This window comes from Paroedura picta, chromosome 2, assembly GCF_049243985.1.
Source record: "Paroedura picta isolate Pp20150507F chromosome 2, Ppicta_v3.0, whole genome shotgun sequence".
NCBI lineage: Eukaryota > Metazoa > Chordata > Lepidosauria > Squamata > Gekkonidae > Paroedura > Paroedura picta.
The window spans coordinates 35,761,939-35,785,151 of record NC_135370.1 but is presented as its reverse complement, the minus strand read 5'-3'; the positions used below and the strand labels follow the sequence as shown (position 1 = coordinate 35,785,151).

The 23,213-nt window shown below is 55.8% G+C and overlaps 1 protein-coding gene and 1 long non-coding RNA gene across 2 annotated transcripts in view; both read right to left on the bottom strand.

Annotated features, from left to right (window-relative positions):
• The window catches only part of LOC143829224 (uncharacterized), a 93,828-nt gene extending 93,030 nt beyond the window's left edge, over nucleotides 1–798 (bottom strand). Inside the window, exon 1 of the long non-coding RNA XR_013228034.1 lies at nucleotides 539–798. This is a non-coding gene — a long non-coding RNA (uncharacterized LOC143829224). The remainder of the gene's footprint in view (nucleotides 1–538) is intronic.
• A 5,407-nt stretch (nucleotides 799–6,205) lies between these two features.
• DLX2 (distal-less homeobox 2) lies at nucleotides 6,206–9,707 on the bottom strand. The gene is made up of 3 exons (XM_077319711.1): nucleotides 8,861–9,707; nucleotides 8,442–8,629; nucleotides 6,206–7,629 (listed from the first exon to the last, which is right to left on the bottom strand). The coding sequence occupies exons 1-3, from the start codon at nucleotides 9,333–9,335 to the stop codon at nucleotides 7,258–7,260; spliced, it is 1,035 nt and encodes a 344-aa protein (XP_077175826.1). The 5' UTR covers nucleotides 9,336–9,707; the 3' UTR covers nucleotides 6,206–7,257.
• Nucleotides 9,708–23,213: the final 13,506 nt, after the last annotated feature.

The window sequence follows — 23,213 nt, the reverse complement described above, 5'->3', positions numbered from 1 at the left end:
GGGGAAAGGAGAGGGGGTCAAGTTTGACCTCCCAGGTCAGCCGCCTAAACCTGGGCTCGGGTCCTTCGGCGCTCCCGGCCCCCTCTGCGCCCAGGCTCCGGTGAGAGCCGCGGTCTCTAAACGGGGTGGTCGCAAAAACAGCCCCCCGGAAGCACCAAGCCCGCCGGGGTGAGGGTCTCTCTCCCACCACGGATGGTCTCCGCGAAGACCGGCGCGCATAGGCGGCCGCGGGCACCCACGCGCACGCCCCGCCAGAAATCTTCAGGGATCGAGCATCATCTCCCCCCCCCGCCTCCCCTACACACACACACGCACACAACACAATGCACACACGCACACCCTTTCAATAATCCTGACAAGAAGTTTTGAGAGAAGCCCTCGCCGGCTCTGAGCTAACCAAGCGATTCGTCGATCCCGGAAAGTTGATCGGCTTAAGGCATCCATGAAAGGGGGGGGGACCCCCAACACAACCTCCCCCCCAACAAAGCAATCCCCCCCCAGGACCTGCAGCCTCAAACGTGCCCCCCTTCCGCCTTACCTTCGGTTTCGAACCGTTCCGGCCGTCTGGACCGCTTCCCCGCGCGCCCAGGGCCGGTTCCGAGGCGGCCTTGGGCTAGGCAGAGGCGCGGGGAAGCCGGGCCCGGGAGGGCGGGCTGGGAGCGAGCGAGAAAGATCCAGAGAGCACCGAGGAAATGTGGCCGGGGGTCGGTGGGAGCCGCCGGGCGCCTCCGGGCGCGGGGAGGAATTTCTCAGCCGGCTCTCGCCGAATATCACTGGATTTTGCTGCTCTATAGCCTCTGTCTTTATAGCTGATGGGGGGAGAAATTGCAGATTATTAGCATAAATGTTTACTCTTCATTACGCTGATGACATTGTGCACTCGAGATCTTGGTAATCTTTGGGAAAATTATGAGTAATTTTTAAAATTTTTAAAGCAGCGGCAGTTACCGTGCAATTCAGGCTAATTCTGCGTAGGCTCGGAACGGATATAATTATCGAGGAGTCAAGATGTTATGCTAAAAACTATGCATTGATATTCCCATTTATTATGTACATACAACTTTGACAATGTTGATGCTTGAAATAGCAGGAAATTGTCTTGCGCAAAAATTACAGTCCATATTAGGACATGTGAAATTGCGAAGAATTATATAGTAATTGCAGGCTTTCAGATGGGAGAGCCAGAATGCTCAAACTAGTGCAAATGTGGATAAAATTACAGATCAGAGCAAAAATTAGGGGAAAAGGGGGTCTGGGATTTTTCAAGTTGGCTATAGGATTCCGGAAGTGTTCTAATGCCACATGATTGCTGCAGCTTTAGGGAAGAGAGTCGTGCCTCAAATAGCTCTTCGGCCAGAGCGCCTTTAATTGGATTTCTTGGGTGTTCTTTCTCTCTCTCTCTCTCTCTCTCCCTCCCCCCAACCCTCCCCTTCTTCGTCTTTTAATAGGGCCAGACGAGCAAATCGCCGGGCCAATGGCAAATTTTCGCCAGGGTTTCCTCCTGGTGCCCTCGCACCCCCCCAGCCCCCGATTCCAGAAGGAGAGGGTCCCCTGTGCTCCAGAGGCACGACGGGGTGACCCCCTCCCCCGGCCTGGAAAGGCAGAAACGGGATGGCGGGGGGGGGGTGTTGAATGACAACACCTGGCCTTTCCACCCTCATCCTCTCCCCCTTCCCTCCCCCACCCTCCCCCCAATTCCCGCAGGCGCTCCGGCGGTGGTCGGGACAGGCGATCTGCTCGTGCCCCCTAGACGGGGGGGGGGGGAGGGAGGGGGCGGCCATTCCTCGGGAGAAGGGGGTACCCGGCAAAGGAGGAGTGTGAGGGGAGTGGGGGACGGAGAGGGAAGCGCCGGCTGCGTGCCACCAGCCACGGCTCAGGGATCGCCTCGTTTTCCACGGCGCTGCTGGGCGGCGGATGGGGGCGGTGGGGGAGGACACATCACCCCCCTCCGCGCCAGCTTTTCCCGCCCCAGCCCTGCTCCTCTTGAGGGGCTTTCAAAAGCGGCCGCCTTCTCGGGGGCAGGTGTGTGTGTGTGTGTATGGGGGGGGGGGGTGAGAGGAGCGCAAGGGCGAATCGTCCGCGCAGCTCGAGGGCTGCAGCCGGGAACTGGGCGGCGGCGGCGGCGGGGAGTGGGGGGCAGGGGGCCCTTGGTCTCCGGAGGCCCCTCTGGTCGGCCGGCCCCGGTGGCTTAAGGGGGCGAGAAGACTGGGAGCACGGAGGGGACTCCATTCTGGACGTGCGTGTTTGGGGACGGCGCCGGGGGCAATGCCACTGCGGGAGCGCAGGGTGTGTGTGTGGGGGGGGGGGGGGGAAGGGGGTGCCGGAGCCGTCCAGGAAACCCGGGCGAAGCACCAGTCCCTCCCCCGGCCCCGCGGCGTCTCAGCCCAGAGGAGAGCGGCCTTGACGGCCCGCTGTCGGCATCACTCCAGAGACGGTTTCCGCGGCGCTTTGCCTCTCTCCTCCGCAGCCCCGGGAAGGGCTGTCCAGCCTGGACGGGACGAGGCGCCTCCGGGAAGAGCCCCGAGGACGCGCAGGCCGGTCCCCGGGCCGAGGCTTCGCACCTCGCCCGCTGGGCTGGCCCCCACCCCGCTCCACCCCAAGCACCCCGGCCCTAGACGAGTCTTCTCCGCAGGAAGCCCTACTGGTTCTCTGGGGGCGGCCCCTCAAGGGAAGGGGGCTAGAGTGGCAGCCTGGCAGGGCCATCCTAAGCGGAGTTACCAACTGGGAAGCCCGATAGTTTGCATTAAGGCAGAAGGGGGGACCCCTCTCTTTTGGATGGCAGGGCTCGACTCTCTGTGAAAGGGACGCAGGGAGGTGTTTGGCGCAAAGAATCCTAAGGAGACCTTCCCTTTCAGACCCGCTGGATACTCCGCTTTCAGGGTGCTTTTGCGGCTGGACTTTCCTGTGCGGAACAGGAACACTTGCCCTCGAAAGCTCACGCCCTGAAGAAACCTTTGTTGGTCTTAAAGGTGCTGCTGGACTCTGATGTTATTGATCTACTACTCCAGTGCATGATCTATTGTGTGGGGGAGCAGCCCTTGGGGGGGGGCAGAACTGAGGGGCGCCCTTCTACGCCCTCTGATGTCACGGCGCTGAGAAGAATAGGAAGGCTGCTTCGGGTGGCGCTTTTGGGGGAGACACACCTACTCGAGGTAAGCCGCCTCGCCTACCTGCTCAGGTAGATGGTGTGTGGCAAAGAATGGACCCTGTCCTGGTTTTATCCGGCCAAGGAGATCAGACCTGCATCCATACCGCAATGTGGGAACGGCTGCTTTCACGGGGACTTGAAAAGGTTGCATTTCCCATCCAACTGGATTCTTGCCATGTGAAAGGTCCTCTGATGGAAAATTCGCGGGGGGTGGAAGCAGCCCTGGATGTCCAAGGAACAAGTCAGCTTCCAAACCCATTCAGCCTTCCTAGATAGGCCCAGGTGCTTTCTGGAGGAGGCTGATAAGGGTGTTCCTTGCTTGGCACACATTGATTTCAAGCAGCTGGAAGACATTTCCTAGTTAATAATTACATCCCGCTTTTCCCAGTCAAAGCGTCTCTCGCTGCAAAGAGGGTTGGACCTGGGGATGCCCCTCCCCTCCCCCCGTCCTCTCCCAGCCACGTTGTGCAAAGGGAGACGGAGACTCTTTATGTAGGGAAACAAAAGACCCCCTCCCCTTTTTAAAAATTGTTTTTAGCCAAAGGCCAAAAGTGTCCCACAGTTTCCCCCCAATGAAATGGAGTAAGTTTTACACAGAGATGGATAAACCCGTCCCCCCCCCCCCCTTGCTCGTGCTATTCCCCAGAGACTGGAGCGAGGAAACCTTTCGTTTAAGGGAATCTTATTCCTCCTGCAGGGAACTTCTGGGGCTCACAGCCCCGGCCTCCGGGTCATCCGGATATGGCACGGGTAGTCAAACTGCGGTCCTCCAGATGTCCATGGACTACAATTCCCATGAGCCCCTGCTAGCAAATGCTGTCAGGCACTCATGGGAATTGTAGTCCATGGACATCTGGAGGGCCGCAGTTTGACTACCCCTGGGATATGGCCTCCATGGATGCAGGTTGTACACCTCCCCTGCGGGTGAAATGTCCATCTGGTGGTCCCTGCTGGCAAATCTCTCTCTCTCCCCCCCACCCCCACTCCAGGTGCGCCAGGCCCAGCTTCCCGGCCCGCCTGTGGCTCAGCCTTTGCGAATCCGTATGGAGCATGTGTGGTGGGTGTCGCAGTTCCAGGGGGTCTGCAGTGCTTCTACAGCTAGGGGGGTCTTTATACGTTGTGGCTTGTGAATCACAAGAACGAAAAGGATTGGTCTCACTAAGCACGCACATCATTCATGGGGCATGTGCGCAATCCACGAGCAATGTCCTGAGACACTGGGGCCCTGCGCTCGGACATCCCGCGAAGGACTGAGAAATGTTTTCAGCCAAGTGAAGCGGATTTCCATGCCGGTGTGCAGGGAATCTGGGGCTTTGCAGCCCTGAGCGACACCTCCGCCTTGCCAGGAGGGCACCTTTAGGCGAGCACCAGCTTGATACGGTGGTTAAGAACAGCCCCATCTAATCTGGAGAGCTGGGTTTGATTCCTCAACTCCTCCTCCACACGCAGCAACCTGGGTGTCCTTGGGACAGTCACAGTTCTCTCAGAGCTCTCTCAACCTCCCCCACCTCACCGTGAGAGGAAGGGTAGGGGGTTGTATGCTACTCTGAGGCTGTTTTGGCTAGCAGAAAGCAGGGTACAAAAACCAGCTCTAACCAGGTTAGTGACCAGGTACTAACCACTTGGATAGTAGCCACTGATTGATCTGACCACGCGGTGCTTGTGGTCCTCCCTTCATCCACTGGTAGTGAATTCCACATTTTAATCGCTCCCCAAATAAATATTTCTCCCCTCCCCACTTTCTGAAGCTGTTGCCCATCCACTCCCTTGGGGACCAGCCTTGGAGTTGAAGCTTTTCAGGAGAGAGGGAAATTGACCTGTCCACTCTGCTCCATGAATGATTTCCTAAACCTCTACCAGTTGCCTTTTTCTTGGCCTAATCTGCACACAATAGATAATGCACTTTCAATGCACTTTAGAAGTAGATTTTCCTGTTCCGCACGGGACAACCCAGCTGCCAAAGCACATTGAAAATGCATTATCCGATGTGTGCAGAATGGGCTCTTGTCCTGCTTGAGGCACTCTTATTTCCCGAAGGAAGGCCTGCTGGGAATGGGAGCCAGCGTGGTGTTGTGGTAAAGAGTGGTGGCCTCTGATGAACCAGGTTTGATTCCCCGCTCCTCCCCACGCAGCCTTGAGTTTGTCACAGTCCTGATGGAGCTGTTCTCACAGGGTGTCTGTTGTGGGAAGAGGAAGGGAAGGGGATGGTAGGCTGCTTGGAGACTCCTTTGGGACGTAAAACCCGACTCTTCTTCCAGGGCTGTCCGGACTGCCCCCTCCCTGTTGCTGAGGGAGAACCCGCCCCCCAGATTTCCCCAGAGCATCTGCTGCCCCCGAGAGAAGAGAGGAGGGGTGCTTGGTCGGGCCCCTTCTCGATAGAAAAGGGGGCGTGGGCGGGGTGTGTGCGTGTGTGCGCGCAGGAGGGCCCGTCGGCGGCTCCCCACTCCCCTCCCCTGGGGCCTGCGGGGCGGGCGGGCAGAAGCGGGGCAGGCGTCTAGGTTCCCTCCCCCACAAGGCCGGAGACTTCCCCTCCGCGTCGTCGGCGCAGGACGTCCGGCCGCCCCCTCCCTCCCTGCAGGAGAGCCGCTCCATGAGCAGGAGCAGGAGCCGAGGGCGGGAAGGAGCGACCCTCTTCGCCTCCGCCTCGTCCTTGCTGTGCTGGCAGCCGCCCCCCCCCTGCAGCCTTTCCCCACCGGCGGCGCGCCCATCACCCGGCCAGCAGCCGCCGTAGCGGCAGGAGAGGAGGAGGCCTGCCTGGACGGCGCCCGGGCTTCTTACAGGGGCCGCGGCTGTCGTGGCGCCAGGGCGCCGGCAGGCAGGCAGTTCGTGGGGAGGGGGCTGGCTGGAGCAGGCTGTATCTCCCCCCCCCTCCAACAAGGGCCCCGGCCGGCCGCTTGGGCGCAGCCAAGGCCGGCGGGGCGAGCCTGGAGGCGCCGCGGCCGGGCAGGGGCAGGAGGGCGGACGGGCAGGACTCCTCCCCACCCCCAGCACCCCCCGCAATCGGCACGGACGGGACCCAAGACGGTGGAGACAATAATTTATTTAAATAACCTCTTCACGGAGGGACAGGAACACGGAGGGGGCGGGCGGGGCGTCTCTTTCCTCCTCCGCCGCCCCTTTCGCCGTAAATAGCCCCCAACAACCCCCTCCCCCGACGGCAACAGAGGTGGCGGCGGCGGCGGCGGCGGCGGGACAAGACTGGAGTCTGCGGCGGGACGAAAAGGCCTCGCCGGGGGCGGCCCGAGGAGAAGGAGGAGAGCGAGGGAGGGAGGGGCCAAGCTGGGCTCCCCCCAAGAGCTGCCGGCCTCGCCTGGTCCTTTCCGCCGTTTCGTACAAAGGAGCCGAGGGGGGAGGGGAGAATCGGCACAAACAACTTTATTACAAACATATTTGTTTTTTTTTTTTCCTCCCTCGTGAAGAAAAGCCCTGCAAACATTTAAAAAAAGATAATTTAAACACAGCTGGGTTGGTTTGTCCGTAAAATTTTAAATATCTACATATAAAAATTATTTCATCTTTCCCCTGTCCGCCCCCTCCCCCCCGGCCCTTTCCCCCAACATCAAAATGAGGTCTTCTGCAAAGGCACCTATAAAAAACGTTTACAAAACATGAAAGGAAATTAAATAAGAAATTCTGCACGGGTGATCGGATGAGAAACGAGCGGCGTGGCGAGAGGAGTCCGCCGAAGGCTACAGAGGGGGTGGGGTGGGGAGACCCCCCCTCGCCCTCCCCAAGAGACAGAGCGGGAGAAGGGGCCCGGAATTGGGGACGGGGATCTCCTAGAGAGACGTTTCGACCTAGTCGGCTGCCCTAGCTTGAGCAGCGGCACCCGGATCAGGTCCCTGTGCCCGGGTGTCCAGGTGTCGCCTGGAGTTCTGGAATTGCCCCCCACCTCCAGGCTTTGCGGGGTGGCCTGGGGGGCATTCATCCCGGGCGGAGGTCCCTCCCCTCCAAACCTCCAGGGATTCCCCGCCGGGAGTTGGCCACCCTAGCCCCACACTCCAGAGCCGCCGAGGCGCCTGGGGGGAAGGGAGAGGGGGCTGCTGAGCGAGGGTCTCCCTGCCCGCGGCGGCTCTCCTGGGGGGGAAAGCGGGGGGGGGGGGAGGGGGCTAGAAAATCGTCCCTGCGGTGACGGCGCTGTGGGGGTGCAGGTGGGGGTGGTGGGCGTGCGGCTGCCCCTGCTGCAGGATCGGGGAGGCGGCGGCGCTCGACGCCTGGTGGTACCACGAGTAGTTGCCCAGGAAAGCCGCCGCCGCCGTCCCGCCCGCAGTGCCCGGACTGGAGCCCGCGCTGCTCCCGCCGCCGCCGCTGAGGCGCTGCTGGTGGGGCGCGAAGTCCCAGGCGGCGAGGGCGGCCGAGGCCGGGGGAGAGGCGCAGGGCGGAGAGGCGCCGCCGGCGGCCGGGTGCTGGTCCGCGGGGATCTCGCCGCTCTTCCACATCTTCTTGAACTTGGAGCGCCGGTTCTGGAACCAGATCTTCACCTGGCGGGGGAGGAGAAGAGCCGCCCGTCAGACGCAGGCAAGGAAGGAAGGGAGGAAGGAAGGGGGGGAGGGAGGGAGGAAGGAACGCTGGCCCCGTCGGAGCCCTCTGCCCGGGCCTGGCGCTGAGCCTCAGGGAGAGAGAGGCTCCGGGGAGACTCGCAGGAGGAACCCTGGCCTGGGGGCGAATGGTGGCCCGCTGTCTGCTCTGCGGCGCCTGCCAGGGCGGCCGTCGAGAGGCCCGCGCGACGGAGAGGCCGCGCCGAGTCCAGGAGCCCCGCGGTGTTTCCCAGCGCCTCGCAGCGATCGCCCGCAGAGCGCCGCTCTGGCCCCAGCGCCTTCCCTCTCGAACCAGGCTACTGAGCCAGCTGCCCGGGACAGGCTGCGGGGAGCCTCCGTCGGGGGAGGCCGAGCTCCAGGGGCCCGAAGGCGGCTGGCTGCCGGCCTGCCTCCGCCAAAGTCCCTGCCTGCAGCAGCAACCAGCCCCGCGGCGAGGAGCCGGACCAGGCCACGACGAGCCGCGTCCCCCTAGAAGCCGCCCCCTGGCTGCCGCGGCTCGCCGGGAAGCGCACACACCCGCGATCCTCGGCCCAGCAGAGCACGGCACGGCCCCTCGACGGAGCGGGCGCCCCGGCGCCTAAGACGCCACCGACTTCTGCCTTCCACCGGCACAGGATTGCTGGCGAGTCTTTGGCGCAGCTCGGCTTGGCTGGTGCGGGACCACCGGCGCTCCCTTCGACCCCCCCCTTCCCCCAGGGCCGTCGAAGGCGCTTTAGGATCGGGCCCAGCGCCCCCTCCCCCTCCCGCTGGCCTACCTGAGTTTGCGTGAGGCCCAGCGAGGCGGCCAGCTCGGCCCTCTCGGGCAGCGCCAGGTACTGCGTCTTCTGGAAGCGCCTCTGCAGGGCCGCCAGCTGGAAGCTGGAGTAGATGGTGCGCGGCTTCCGCACTTTCTTTGGCTTGCCGTTGACGATCCGAATCTCGGGCTCGCCCTCGTCTTTCTCCGCTGCAAGAGAGGGGACCGCTGAGGCCCGGCCGGGGAGGGCGAGGCGGGCGCCCAGGGGGCCAACCTCCAGGGGGCGCCGGGAGGAAGGGAGGAAGGGAGGGCGAGCGCCTGGGCCTGCAGCCCGCCTCCAGACGGCGGAGACCACGTCCACCCCGTCCCAAGTCCCCGCTTGTGACGCCTTCTCCGCCCGCCCCGTCCCGTCCCGTCCCGCCCGTCGGGTCCTTCCCTTACCGGGGTCATTGCTGACCGGCGACGTCCGAGAGCCGTAGGGCGCGTAGGAGCCGTAGGAGGCGGGGTAGGCCAGCTCGTAGCTGCCGCCCTTGGCGGAGTAGGGCGCCGCGCCCAGGCCGCTGGGGTGGTACTGGTAGGAGCCCATCGGGCCGTAGGGCGACCCGCCGCCGCCCCCTCCTCCTCCGGCTCCGCTGCCGGCCTGGGCTTGCTGCGGCTGCTGCGGCTGCTGCGGCTGCTGGGGCGGGTTGGTGTAGTAGCTGCTGTCGGTGGCGGTGGAGACGGGCAGCGTGGGCGACTCCTGCGGCTTGTGCAGCGCCGGGTGGTGGTGCTGCTGCTGCTGGTGCTGCTGGTGCTGCTGGGCCGGGGTTTGCTGCTGCTGCTGCTGCTGCTGCTGCTGCGGGTGGGGGTGGTGGTGCTGCGGGTAGCTGCTGGCGGCGTGCAGATCCGAGACCAGGCTGTCGAAGACCCCCGTCATCCCGCCCGGCGCCGCTCGCCCGAGGAGAGCCGCCCGGGGCGCGGGGACCGCGGGGACTGCGGGCTCCCTGGAGCGGAGGGGAGCGCAGAGGAGGCCGTCGAGCCCTTCCTGCCCTCCTTCCCGCTGGCCGGCGCGGGGATCACTGCGGAGCCCCCGTCGGAGCAGGGCGGCCGGCGCTGGCCATGGTGCGTGTCCCGCGGGCGCCGATGCCGGTGCGCCTGGCTGGCTGGCTGGCTGGCTGGCCGGGGCTGGGCGTGCTGGAGGGGGGCTGCCGGTGGTCTGGGGGGCTCTCGCCGCCCGTCTCCCCAGCGGGGCCTTTACGATTGTCTGCCGCGGCCGCCGGCTGCCAGGCGGGCATTTAACACCGGTCACGTGAGGGCGGGCGACGTCACCTAGCAACAGCCAATCCGCCGCCCGCCCGGCACCATTGTGTCCGCTCCCTTTCTTCCCCTCGCCGGCCCGGGCGCCTCCCCTCGGACACGTGCTGCGGGGGGGGATTGGGGGGGTTGCAGAAGAAAGGGGAGCGCAAGAGACGAAGGTTCCGGGAGGGGGTCTGGGGCTGGGGGCATTATCTTTCTCTCTCCCCCCCCGAAGCCTGGCTCCCCCCACTCTTGTTTCCCCCCCCCCCCCAGTCTTGCCATTGCAAAGGTGACAAGAAGGGTGCTTGTGAAAGGGAAAGTCAAGAGGAAGAAGGCGGTTCTGCGGCGGGATTCTTGTTTGGGTCTCCCCGCCCCGGGCTGGCCAGAGGTCCCCGCAGTCCGATCAAGGGCACGGCCGCCCGCTCAGACGGGACCCCAAACAGGCCTCGTGGCCAACAGGTAGTGGCAGCGTTGGGGGAGCGGAGGAGAAAGGGACCTGCCAGGTCGCCTCCCGCCCCCTCTGGGCATGCGGATGGTCTCTTGATGCAGGAGTGTGTGCGGGGCCTTCGCACCCTTACCAGGGCCCATTCTGCACACATAGGATAACGCACTTTCGATGTGCTTTGGCAGCTGGATTTTCCTGTGCGGAACAGGGAAATCGACTTCTAAAGTGCATTGAAAGTGCATGACCTATTGCCACTTGGGGAGAAGCGTGCAGGAGGGCCAGGGGAAAAGAGGCTGAGAAGACCCTGGAAATCAGCAGCGCGGCCCGAAGGAAACCTCCTTGCCCCTGCAGATCTTTGCGCCAGAGTCTGGGTGCACCGACTGACTGATGCACGTCACGGGCTCTCCAAAGGAGGCTTCCAAGGGGCTGCCGACGGTGCCCCTCTCCCCCGCTCCATCATCCGCCCCGTAATCCTGTCCCTGGCTGCCCCGTCCCCCCACAAGCCCCGAGGAATTCGAGGGATCGGGGCCACAGTCGCTCGCAGCCGAGCCCCGTGGGCAGCCCCTCTCTAAAGCTGGCTCTGCCGCGCACGGGACAGAAGTAGCCGCCTGCTTGGGCCACCGTCTGCTCCGAGGCGGGTAACGGCTGGGGAGCCCACGCAGGCTTCCCGCGGAGTTTTTGCCCAGCAAACGCACGACGACAGTCACGCCGCGCCCGCTCAGATCTCCCGGGGGGTGTTTGGGCGCAGGCACGGGCCTCTGCCCGGCCGTCACAGCGTGAATGAGCCCCGTTCCTCGACGGCCGCCCTTGAGGAGCGCGTTCTTTGCGGAGGAAAACCAAGCGGCACGCCGGGGGGGGGGGGCCGCGGGGGCGCCAGGAGGGGAGCCGCCGCCGCTTTGGGGTCCTCCCTGGATCCCTTTCCCCGCCTGGCGGACAGGATCGCTGAGCCTCGAAGGGCTGCGCCGGGGGAGGCGGGGAGAGGGCAGCAGGAGCCTGGCGCCCTCTCCCGAAAAGGATGCCCAGCAGTTCAGAGGCCCAGCAATCCCCCCACACCCGAGGGGGGGGGATCTGCCTGAGCGCCGCGCCGTCTCTTTCGCTGCGCTTTTCTCCCTCGACGGCGAGCTGGCGTGTTCGCGGCCTTGGAACGCCCCCTAGCGGCGCGCGGTGCGCCTCTTCCTCCTCCTCCGCTTCCCCTCCGGCCCGGGGTCTGCGAGGCCAGGCAGGAGACGGCGTCGCGCCCCCCCCCCCCCCGCCCGGCGCCCACCGCTTCTAGCGCCGCGCCGAGGAGATCGTCAAGAAGAGCCGATGAAGCGCTGCGCTCCTCCCGCCCTCCGCCTGAGAAAGCCGCCCGGGGAAGGGAGAGACCTTCCGGGCCAACGGGTTGCGCCCGCGAGGTTCTTCTGGGGCACGTTGGAGGGGGGCGCAGTGACCCCCCCCCAAAAGGGGAGCCTTCGGCGTTCAGGCAGTGCCCGGGTGCATGACCGAGGAAGGATCACAAAGGGGGGGGGGTGTTGCAATTCTCTGCAGTTACACCCTCCAAGTCCCCCCCAAGCCCCTTCCTTTCTTCCTTCTTCCTTCTTCCTTCTTCCTTCCTTCCTATCTTGTTGGTGGCCTCCCATGCCTAAGCCTGTGCGATTATTTCCTCTCCGAAACACGTGATGTTCCCAAAAAATCCACACAGAGAGCAATGGGTATGTTTGGAGGAGTGGCCCTCTGCTGAGACGACCACTGGACAATTCTTTCTCTCAGACATGGGAAGAATCAGAGTCCAACATGCGATCAGAGTCCAACATCCGCTAGGCAGGAAATAGTTCCGTTTTTGGTTGGGAGTTGGAGGTAGCCGTGAGCACAGGCCTCCTGGGAAGGCGGGATTCTCTGCCTGGCTCCCTCCCTCTCACAACTCCACAACTCCACTTTCTCTTCTCCCCTCCTTTGACCTTCTGTCCAGCTTTGACCAGCATAGTCTGGACCAGGGGTAACTGCGGCCCTCCAAATGTCCTCCAGCATTCGCTGGCAGGGGCTTCTGGGAATTGTAGTCCATGGACATCTGGAGGGCCGCAGTTTGACTACCCCTGGCCTGGACTGTTACTGATTTACAGAGCAATCCTACCCAGATCTAACTCCCCTTTAAACCCACTGACAACTGTGAGTTTTTGGGAATTTGGACTTCAACCCCAAGGTTTCTGCCTAGGCGATCCTCTGCTCTGTATACAGTAAAATCAATACCTCCTCCCCAGTCCTGCACTCCCGTTCATTAGGGGCCTCTTGCAGGTGCTTGGCCCCAGGATGTCTTGGTTAGCTGTCACCAGGGGAAGGGCCTTCTCAGTGGTGGCCCCTGCCCCATGGAATGCGCCCTTAGATGACACCTGTGCCCTGCATGACTTGGGGTGGCCAAACGGTGGCTCCCCAGATGTCCACGGACTACAATACCCATGAGCCCCTGCAGTGCCATTCAGTTGCAGCCCACTTACGGTGCCCCCCCCCCTCAAGGGGCTTTCAAGGCAAGTGAGAAGCCGAGGGAGTTGGCCATTGGCAGTGTGGTGGTTAAGAACGGCAGCCTCTAATCTGGAGAACTGGGTTTGATTTCCCAACCCTTTTCTTGCTTCACGCGGCAGGCATCAGAGCCTCTTGCAACGTTTTGGCCATTCTCCTTTCCAGCAGCATTGTAGCACTGTGGAGACAAATGCTGTTTGTATGTGAGGATGTGAATGGCTGAGGCAGAAAAACCTCAGTAGCCTCATCGACATGATACAAGGGATGAAGGGGCAATCTGCAGGCAAGTGCCTATGCCTCTTGGTACGAAAAAGCCAATTTATATTAACTTTGCTAATGCAACTAGACTGGTTCCACAGGGCCTGTGACATACTATTGTATTATATTTTATATTGTGTCATTGGTTTTTCATTATTGTGAAGCATCCCAAGCTCATATAAGGAGGGGCAGCACAGAAATATAGTAGTAGTAGTAGTAGTAGTAGTAGTAGTAGTAGAAGAAGAAGAAGAGTTGGTTCTTATATGCCGCTTTTCCCTACCCGAAGGAGGCTCAAAGCGGCTTAGTCGCCTTCCCTTTTCTCTCCCCACAACAGACACGCTGTGGGGTGGGTGAGGCTGAGAGAGCGCTGATATCACTGCTCGGTCAGAACAGTTTTATCAGTGCTGTGGTGAGCCCAAGGTCACCCAGCTGGTTGCATGTGGGGGAGTGCAGATTTGAACCTGGCATGCCAGATTAGAAGTCCGGACTCCTAACCACTACACCAAACTGGCTCTCTCTCTCTCTCTCTCTCTCTCTCTCGTAGTAGTAGTAGTAGTAGTAGTAGTAGTAGCCGCCTCTTGTGGCACAGAGTGATAAGGCAGCAGAAATGTTGTCTGAAAGCTCTGCCCATGAGGCTGGGAGTTCAATCCCAGCAGCCAGCTCAAGGTTGACTCAGCCTTCCATCCTTCCGAGGTTGGTAAAATGAGTACCCAGCTTGCTGGGGGGTAAATGGTAATGACTGGGGAAGACACTGGCAAACCACCCCGTATTGAATCTGCCATGAAAACGCTAGAGGGCGTCACCCCAGGGGTCAGACATGACTCGGTGCTTGCACAGGGGATACCTTTACCTTTAGTAGTAGTAGTAGTGGTAGTGGTAGAAGAAGAAGAAGAAGAATGCCGCTTTTCCCTACCCGAAGGAGGCTCAAAGTGGCTTACAGTCGCCTTCCCTTTCCTCTCCCCACAACAGACACCCTGTGGGGTGGGTGAGGCTGAGAGAGCACTGATATCACTGCCCGGTCAGAACAGTTTTATCAGTGCTGTGGCGAGCCCAAGGTCACCCAGCTGGCTGCATGTGGGGGAGCGCAGAATCGAACCCAGCATGCCAGATTAGAAGTCCGCACTCCTAACCACTACACCAAACTGGTAGTGGTAGTGGTAGCGGTAGCGGTGGCAGTGGCAGTGGCAGTGGTAGTAAATATGAGATTTCAATCATAGGCTCAGCTTACATGTGTTGACTGCAACATGAGCATTATGCAATGGGTGTATAGAGAACAGCCAAGTGTACACTGCACATGGATTATATGCATTCACTGTCACTTGTGATGGAACAAATGACATGCCCTCCAGTTATTCTGAACTGAACTTCTTCTTCTTAGTTTATTTTCTATCATCATCACCATCATCACCATCATCATCATCTTAATTTATATCATTATAACATGACCTAAGGTGTGTATAAGGTCCCAAGGCACCATTACAATATTTTCCTTCCTTCTTCATTCCTGTTGGTTCACCTACTGCACACAGCTTCAGCCTTATTGAAAGCCACATTTCTATATTCTGGATGCTTCTGTTCATTCATCACGACTAAACTACTAAAAGGATCGTGCTACTAATTGTAAACAAATGAGCATCTAACAACCTGTACTGCAGCAACTAGGAGCGAAGAATAATTTAAGAAGGCCAAAAGGCTGACATTACTACAAATGTGAGTTTGAGGGATGGCCCCAAGTTTCTCCAACTATTCTACTCTGATTGAAAGTTCTTTTGGTGGAAGATGTTCATTTAGGACACACACACACACACACAAATGGCAATGATACCTGGACAGTAGTTGCAGAGGCGTTCCAGTCTCCCAGTCATTGGTGTCTTGTATTGTACAAGCTTACCAGATCTCATTAGGAATGAAACAACCTACAGGATTCATAACAGCCCAGTTCTAAACATAGTTCTACTGTCTAAGCCAGTTTTTCTCAACCAGATTTCATGAAACCTTGATGGCCCTGGGAGGGATTCCTGAATGGATAGGAGTTAATTAATTTTGAATATTTTTTTAAAATGCATTAAACATTTATCAGGTGATATGACCGTATATGGCAGTGGTTCTCAACCTTCCTAATGCCGCGACCCTTTAATACAGTTCCTCATGTTGTGGTGACCCCCAACCATAAAACTATGCAAGGGTTCTTTCACAGGAATTAAACTGAAACTGACCAATGATGTGAAGAACCCTTGTTCATGATTGGTTATAATTTGGTTATAAGTTGTATATAAATAGGCGGTCGCCTTCAGGAGGAGGGGCAACAGTGGTGGCGCCACCCCCCCCGGCCAAGCTGCTTGCCCTGCCACGACCCCTGTAAAAGGGTTGTTCGATCCCCAAAGGGGCCCTGACTCCCAGGTTGAGAACCACTTGTAATGTTGACCGCCCCCCTGGCCAGTGATGGGCCTGGAGATGGTGGGAAGGGGAGGGGCCCCAGGTGGGCATGTACACCACTATGCTTCCCAACCATATTCTTCATGATTGTGCCACTTTTGTGGTTTCCCGAAGCCTGAAGAATGCTTCAGGGGTTTCTCAAGGGTTAAAAAGCCGAGAACGGCTGGGTCTAAGCCCTGGCCTTCAATGGGCTGAGAATGATGAAAATCTACTCATGCCATGCCCTCACTGAGATTTGTCTTCTTCTCCCTTAAAGCAAAACAAAACAAAACAGCCTTTGTTTGGGAACAGAAGTTCTGCACAACTTGAATGACAGGAGTGGGTCAGCCCATGGCAGAAAACCCCTGTGAACAGACCCTTCTGAAGAGCTTAAATGAGTTCCCTGCTGAAACACATGAAGCCATGCTGCGCTGTTTTGGACCGCTGACCTGTCAAGGTAATGATTGTCTAGACCAGGGGTAGTCAACCTGTGGTCCTCCAGATGTTCATGGATTACAATTCCCATGAGCCCCTGCCAGCATTTGCTGGCAGGGGCTCGTGGGAATTGTAGTCCATGAACATCTGGAGGACCACAGGTTGACTACTGCTGGTCTAGACTCTACACTGACTGGGCTTGGCTCTCGAGGGTTTTGTCGCTCAAACCAATAGAGCCAACAGTAGTAATAGATACAAGGACTTACAAGCGCAAGGCAACTCCTGTGCAGCCACTTCCCAAAACAATGCTGCAAACTATGTATTTGCTTCAATATTGTAAACGTGGATGATCATTTCCAAATGCACCAGGGCAAGGTCTCAGCTAACTGTTTGCTCGTCGTCCTCTTAATGTGGACATCTTTATTGTACACAAAATGTTTGCCATGCAATTCAATCACAAGTGAAAACAAACAAATCCAAATTGCTGTTTCTCCCCCCCCCCCCTATTTGGAATCTGCGAACCATTTTCATTATGCTGTATGTTAATTTACTCGCACATTCTACCAGTAAGTTTGAACTTATTATTTCCATTCCACGACATTGTATCTGAGGAAGCACGGGTGACAAGGAAGCTTATAACCTTGAATAAAACTTTGTTGGTCTTAAAGGTGCCCCTGGATTCTAAATTTGTCCTGCTGCTTCAGACCAACATGGCTTCCCACTTGAATCCAATTTCCAAATGCAAAATGCAGAGCTCTTCACAGGCAAAAAACCTCAAACGGCTCCAAAATTTATCTGGAATTATAACATAAACCTTGAAGCCTCTTAAAGCAAGCTGTTTGCAACATTGTCTATTTTAAGCTACTAAAAGAGCCTCTTGTGGTGCAGAGTGGTAAGGCAGCAGTCATGCAGTCTGAAAGCTCTGCCCATGAGGCTGGGAGTTCGATCCCAGCAGCCGGCTCAAGGTTGACTCAGCCTTCCATCCTTCCGAGGTTGGTAAAATGAGTACCCAGCTTGCTGGGGGGTAAACGGTAATGACTGGGGAAGGCACTGGCAAACCACCCCGTATTGAGTCTGCCATGAAAACGCTGGAGGGCGTCACCCCAAGGGTCAGACATGACTCGGTGCTTGCACAGGGGATACCTTTACCTTTACCTTTTAAGCTACTAAAACCATGCTTGCCTGTGCAACCAGACTCTCTATAATGCAGCCTTCGGGCTTGCAGACTTGAGGGTAATTAAACCAACCAGCAGGTTAGCGGAGTGAATTTTAACTACAAAACTGCATATACCTCACCTGAAGCTTCTTATAGCCTTTTAAAATCCCAACACATATTGAAGATTGATTTCCAAATGCTATCCTAAAAACCAAATCTCAATTCTGTACAGGCTGTATAGAATTCTATACAATTCTATACGGGCTCACACTGTGTACAAGCTGTAGTCCGAGTTATACCTGGCAGGAAGAAGAGACAGAGATTTCTGAAAGAGGCTTTGTGACAACTAACTCTTTTTTTTATATATAATTTTTTATTTTTCCAAAAAGATAGAAATAACATAGATACATATAATAAACATTAGTGAAGCCATTGTTTAGAATCTAAGCATATTAAAACTCACTCCTTTCCCTTCTGGTTTATTTTTTTAGATAGTTCAGATAAGGACCCCATTGTTCTGTGACAACTAACTCTTGTAAAACTGTCCCATTGACATCTAAAGGGTCACATGCCCCCAATTTTAAAGCCACGCTCCCCATCAGTCATTCCCCTTAAGGTTTTCCAGGGTGCTGTTAGCCCCTGTGGCCCTGTCTGGGGAGTCACATTGCTTGCTCTTCCCCTTAAGGCTGGACACTGTAGGACAGGCACAGGGCATGATTGTGCTGAGAAGTTATTCCCCTCTCCCTCCCGCCTCCGTGCAAGGTCAGCGTCTTTTGAGTTGGAGCTGATAGTGACTGGACAGAGGTTGAGGATTGCTCATTTGTTTGCGACCCGTATTTTGGAGCAGAACTCTTTAGAGGGATTACTCAGGCTGTCACAAGCAGGAACAGAAAAAGCTGCCTTCTTTGGAGGTTTCGACTCTTGGGGTTTGAGATGAGGAGCCAGGGACTGGGGAAGAAAGAAAACCAGATTGAGCTGGAAATGGCAGTCTTTTGCACGCTGTCTTGTTAAAAACAAAACAAAACACCACTGGGAAACAAAGTCGGTGTTTGGTACCTTCCCACCTTAAAATTTGAGTCTGAAACCTGCTCTTGAGAAAAGGGCTGGCTTGTGAGACACGAAGGAGGAATCACATGATGTGATCTTGAAAACTGGGGGACCTGCATGAAAAGGGTATACAACTGGTGTTAAGGCAACTGAATTTTATTAGGGATTTGGAATATAGAAAGTTCAGTGCCATACGCTGCATAGAGAGCCAGCTTGGTGTAGTGGTTAGGAGGGTGAACTTCTCATCTAGTGAGCTGGGTTTGATTCCCCGCTCCTCCTCCACATACAGCAAGTTGGGTGACCTTGGGCTCACCACAGCACTGATAAAGCTGTTCTGACCAAGCAGGAATATCTGGGCTCTCTCAGCCTCACCCACCTCACAGGGTGTCTGTTGCGGGGAGGGGAAAGGGAAGGGGATTGAAAGCTGCTTTGAGCCTCCTTCGGGTAGAGAAAAGTGGCATATAAGAACCAACTCTTCTTCTTCTTCTTCTTCTTCTTCTTCTTCTTCTTCTTCTTCTTCTTCTTCTTCTTCTTCTTCATAGGCTGGAATCAGTAATAGTTTAAGAGACGTGTGATGGAGTGGACGAAAACATGCTTTGTAGGCAGAACTTCCCAAGTTCTACCCCTGGCATCTCCAGTTGAAGGATTTTGGATAGCAGTTGCTGATAAAGGCCCTTCTCTGGTCGAGAACTAAGAAAGCTGCTGCTGCTCAGAAGAGTCAGTATGACCTTGATAGACCCAAAGTGCCATCCTAAGGAGGAAGCCCTACGGAGTAGACCTCAGTAGGATCTTGCGCTGAACTGCTAACAGAGTCCAGTAGCACCTTTAAGACCAACAAAGATTTTTTCAAGGCGTGAGCTTTCGAGTGCAAGCACTCTTCCTCGGACTATGAACTGACAATCATGACAGTGGGAATACATAAGCAAAAGTTAGTGCTGCCAGAGTCTGACTTGGTATATGGCAGGGGTAGTCAACCTATGGTCTTCCAGATGTTCATGGACTACAATTCCCATGAGCTCCTGCCAGCAAATGCTGGCAGGAGCTCATGGGAATTGTAGTCCATGAACATCTGGAGGACCACAGGTTGACTACCCCTTGTATACGGCACATTCAGTTCTTCAAAAATGCAATGGTAACTCAAGTTTCATGATGGTTTCTGGGGCTGATGCTACCATAGACACAATAATCCCCTAAGAGAGACGTGGACATGTTCCCACTGCAACTGAGTGTGGTCCCCTCCAGGAGAGTCTTCTGTGTTCACTGAAGGCAGCACAGAGGGGGCTGAGCAAGCTCTCTACAAACCAGCTGTGCATGACTCACAGAAGTGCTTAGAAACCATCCAGAAGTTACAGCACATTATACTTAGCTCCTCTTCCGTTGTTGACATGTCTTTTTTGAAGCAAACGTCGTGACGGCCAATAGGTATTTCATGCTCCATTTGTTTTTTTTAATGGATACTTGCCCTAATCTGGGCCAGCTGTCCACGAGCAGATCCTGCCACAGAGAAATGTCTGTTGGGAAGCAAAGATTGGTGCTAGTAGGAAATGCTTAGCGACTTCTCTGGAGAAATAATAGAAAAGACAAGTTCTGGGCTATGCAAAGGACAAAGCCTGTGATGCTCCACAATCTGATGTTCTGCATATTTGGGCAATGCTATTGCCTTGACTTGGACAGGCCAAGCAAGCCTAATCTTCTCAGATCTCAGACAGTAAGCAGGGTCGACCCTTGTTGGTATTTGGATCGGAGGCCTTGGAGGAATACCAGGGCCATGATGCAGAGGTGGTTAATGACAAGTCACCCCTGAACACGTCTTGCCTTGAGAACTCTACGGCAGGGGTAGCCAAACTGTGGCTCTCCGGATGTCCATGGACTACAATTCCCATGTGCCCCTGCCAGATGTCCATGGACAACAATTCCCATGACCCCTGCCAGATGTCCATGGACTACAATTCCCATGACTCCCTGCCAGATGTCCATGGACTACAATCCCCATGTGCCCCTGCCATATGTCAATGGACTACAATTCCCATGTGCCCCTGCCAGATGTCCATGGACTACAATTCCCATGAGCCCCTACCAGATGTCCATGGACTACAATTCCCATGAGCCCCTACCAGATGTCCATGGACTACAATTCCCATGAGCCCCTACCAGATGTCCATGGACTACAATCCCCATGTGCCCCTGCCATATGTCAATGGACTAGAATTCCCATGTGCCCCTGCCAGATGTCCATGGACTACAATTCCCATGAGCCCCTGCCAGATATCCATGGACTACAATTCCCATGAGCCCCTACCAGATGTACATGGACTACAATTCCCATGAGAATTGTAGTCCATGGACATCCAGAGAGCCACAGTTTGGCCACTGTTGCCCTACAGGGTGGGCATAAGTTATCTGTGACTTTGTGGCCAACCCCCTCTCCCAACATTGTTAAGTTAAATTTGCATTAGGTTGGATCTGGCAAACTGTAATCTGTAGATGTAGACAGATGGGGGGTTGTGCTGTATTCTCTCCCCCAGTCTTTTCAAACCCCGGAAAAATCGATCCCTGGGTTTATGGGACCTGCACAGAATAATAGCTATTTAAATGCTGAGGTGAGGGGGGGGGCAGAATGCCTTGAGGTGGAAGGTGAAGAAGTAATCTTCTTCCCTGTTAGATCAATCAAGGAGGGGACACCTCCACACTTTCCCCTGCCTCATTGTAAACCCCCCTCCACCCAATTGCATGGCCATAATAGACACAGGTCCCATGAATTTCTCAGGAGTCAGCTTTCGTGGGGCTAGAAGGTATGGTTGGGGGAGGGGAACAGCCATGCTCCTTGTGCTGATGAATGGCTGGACCCAACCCATAGAACTGGCTGAAGAGTACATTTTAGTTTTCTCCTTGGGCTAGGCCTTTTCCTGGGTCAGGTGTCCAATGCTGCATTGACAAGGGGCAGTCTTAGCCAATGAGCAACAGGGACAGCTGCCTCAAGGCTTGTCCGGGAGGCGGGCAACCATCCAAGGCTCTACCCCTCTGAAGGAGGGGGAAAAGAAGGCCATACAGGTCATGTAAGTCCAACTCCCTGCTTAATGCAGGATCAGTCTAATGCATCCATAGTAAGTATTTGTCCAACCACTGCTTGAAGACTGCCAGTGAGGGGGAGCTCACCACCTCCTTAGGAAGTTAATTTTACTGTTCCACTATTCTCTGTGAATTTCCCTCTAATTTCTAGCCAGTAATGTTCTAGAAATAGTTTAAAACAATTGCTAAAGGACCTATCCTCTGCTGCCAACAGGAACCACTCCCTGCCCTCCCCCAAGTGACAACCTTTCAGATTTTTAAAGAGAGCAATCATGTCCCCTCTCAACCTCCTCTTCTCCAGGCTGAACATTCCCAAGCCCTTCCTCATAGGGCTTGGTCCTCAGGTTCCCTGGATCATCCTTGTTGTTCTCCTCTGCACCCTCTCAATTTTGCCCACATCCTTCTTGAAGTGAGGCTTCCAGAACTGCACATCCTCCAGGTGGGATTTGACCACTGCAGTAAACTATGACAACTTGTGATGATGATGATGATGATTAATTGGATTTATATCCCGCCACTCCCCGTAGGTCTGATGCCTCTATTGATACAGGATACTTATTGATAACTTGGTTTCTGGACACCTAGGATTTAGGGGCCCTGATTCTACACTTTGTTTATTCTGTTGTGGATCCTGCTGAATTCAGATCAATTTGAATTCGGGTCTTCCTCTATCCCCCCCCTCACCATTGAAACAGAAAGTGTTCTGCATGTGATTAGGGAAGCTCAGAAGGAGCCTCTTTCTTTCTTTTCTTGAAGTGGGGGGAGAGAATTGGAGACAGCAGAGGGGGAATAAATCCAAGAGGCAAGTCTCTGCGGAGGGAAGTTAGGGCTTCTGGAGCTTCTGCCAAGAGAAGTTAGGGCTTTCCCTTTAATGGAAGCCTTGCACCTTGGGAACGAGGAAGCCTTTAAACTGATGCCCTGGCCAATCAGGGCTTTTCTACAAAGTTGGAGGTTCGGCAACAAATTAGTTCGGGGAAAAGCAGCACCTTTATTCATGCTGATTTTTCAAATATCGAGGATTATATCCACTCCAGGATATCGCAGGGGAAAGGTAGGGTCACTCTGGATCAATCATGCTTGTTGCAGAGGGAAAATTTAAATTGCCCCAAATTGGGGTGACGCCTCATGGGCAGAACTTCAGACTGCATGTCTGCTGCCTTACCACTCTGCGCCACAAGAGGCTCTTGCAGAACTTCAAAGGCAAAGGTAAAGCTATCCCCTGTGCAAGCACTGGGTCATGTCTGACCCTTGGGGTGATGCCCTCTAGCGTTTTCATGGCAGACTCAATACGGGGTGGTTTGCCAGTGCCTTCCCCAGTTGTTACCATTTACCCCCCAGCAAGCTGGGTACTCATTTTACCGACCTCGGAAGGATGGAAGGCTGAGTCAACCATGAGCTGGCTGCTGGGATTGAACTCCCAGCCTCATGGGCAGAGCTTTCAGACTGCATGTCTGCTGCCTTACCACTCTGCGTCACAAGATACCATGCAAAATACCAAGATACCAAGGCTGTTTTTCTTTTGTCTAAGAAAGGGGTAAATTTCGGAAGGTAGTCCAATGTGGAATGGGAATAAATGGGCTATTCTTGTGTAAAGCCTAGGGGCACAAGATTCCATAAGTTCTAGGGAGCTATTTTGGGCCAAATTAAAGCTTAAGTTTTTAAATCACACTTGCAAAGTGTAACTGCAAATCAGAAATTCATATGAATGAAGAAGAAGAATTGGTTCTTAGAAGTCTGCACTCCTAAATACCACCCCAGTCAGATGACTGTGAGGTGGACTGTCAAATGAGGTGGTTGCACATTTTCAGGTATTTTAAAACAGGGTCATTTGTTTCCTTTGCCCCCTCCCTTGCCTTTTCCCAAAGAAGCTCAAATCCTCAGTGACATAAGGGGAAGGGAACTTGGGGCTACAGAGATTCTGCTTTCATGCAGACGTTTTGTGATCTTGTTTCTCGGAAAAGGATTGAAGAGTTGATACCGAAAAGCTCTTGAGTCGATATAATCCAGCCTTGGCTTTGTTTCCAAATGACTTGCTTTCGGGCAAGATGTTCCAGACGTCTAGGCTGGGATGCAGACCAGAAGCTACTCAAAACACCTACTTTAGCGCATCTCTTTTTAAAAACTGTTCAGTTTCTTCCACTTGGTATGTATTTACTCAGTCAAAACGTGGGGCAGCGTTTAGCTGTGGAGGCCCTCAGTGA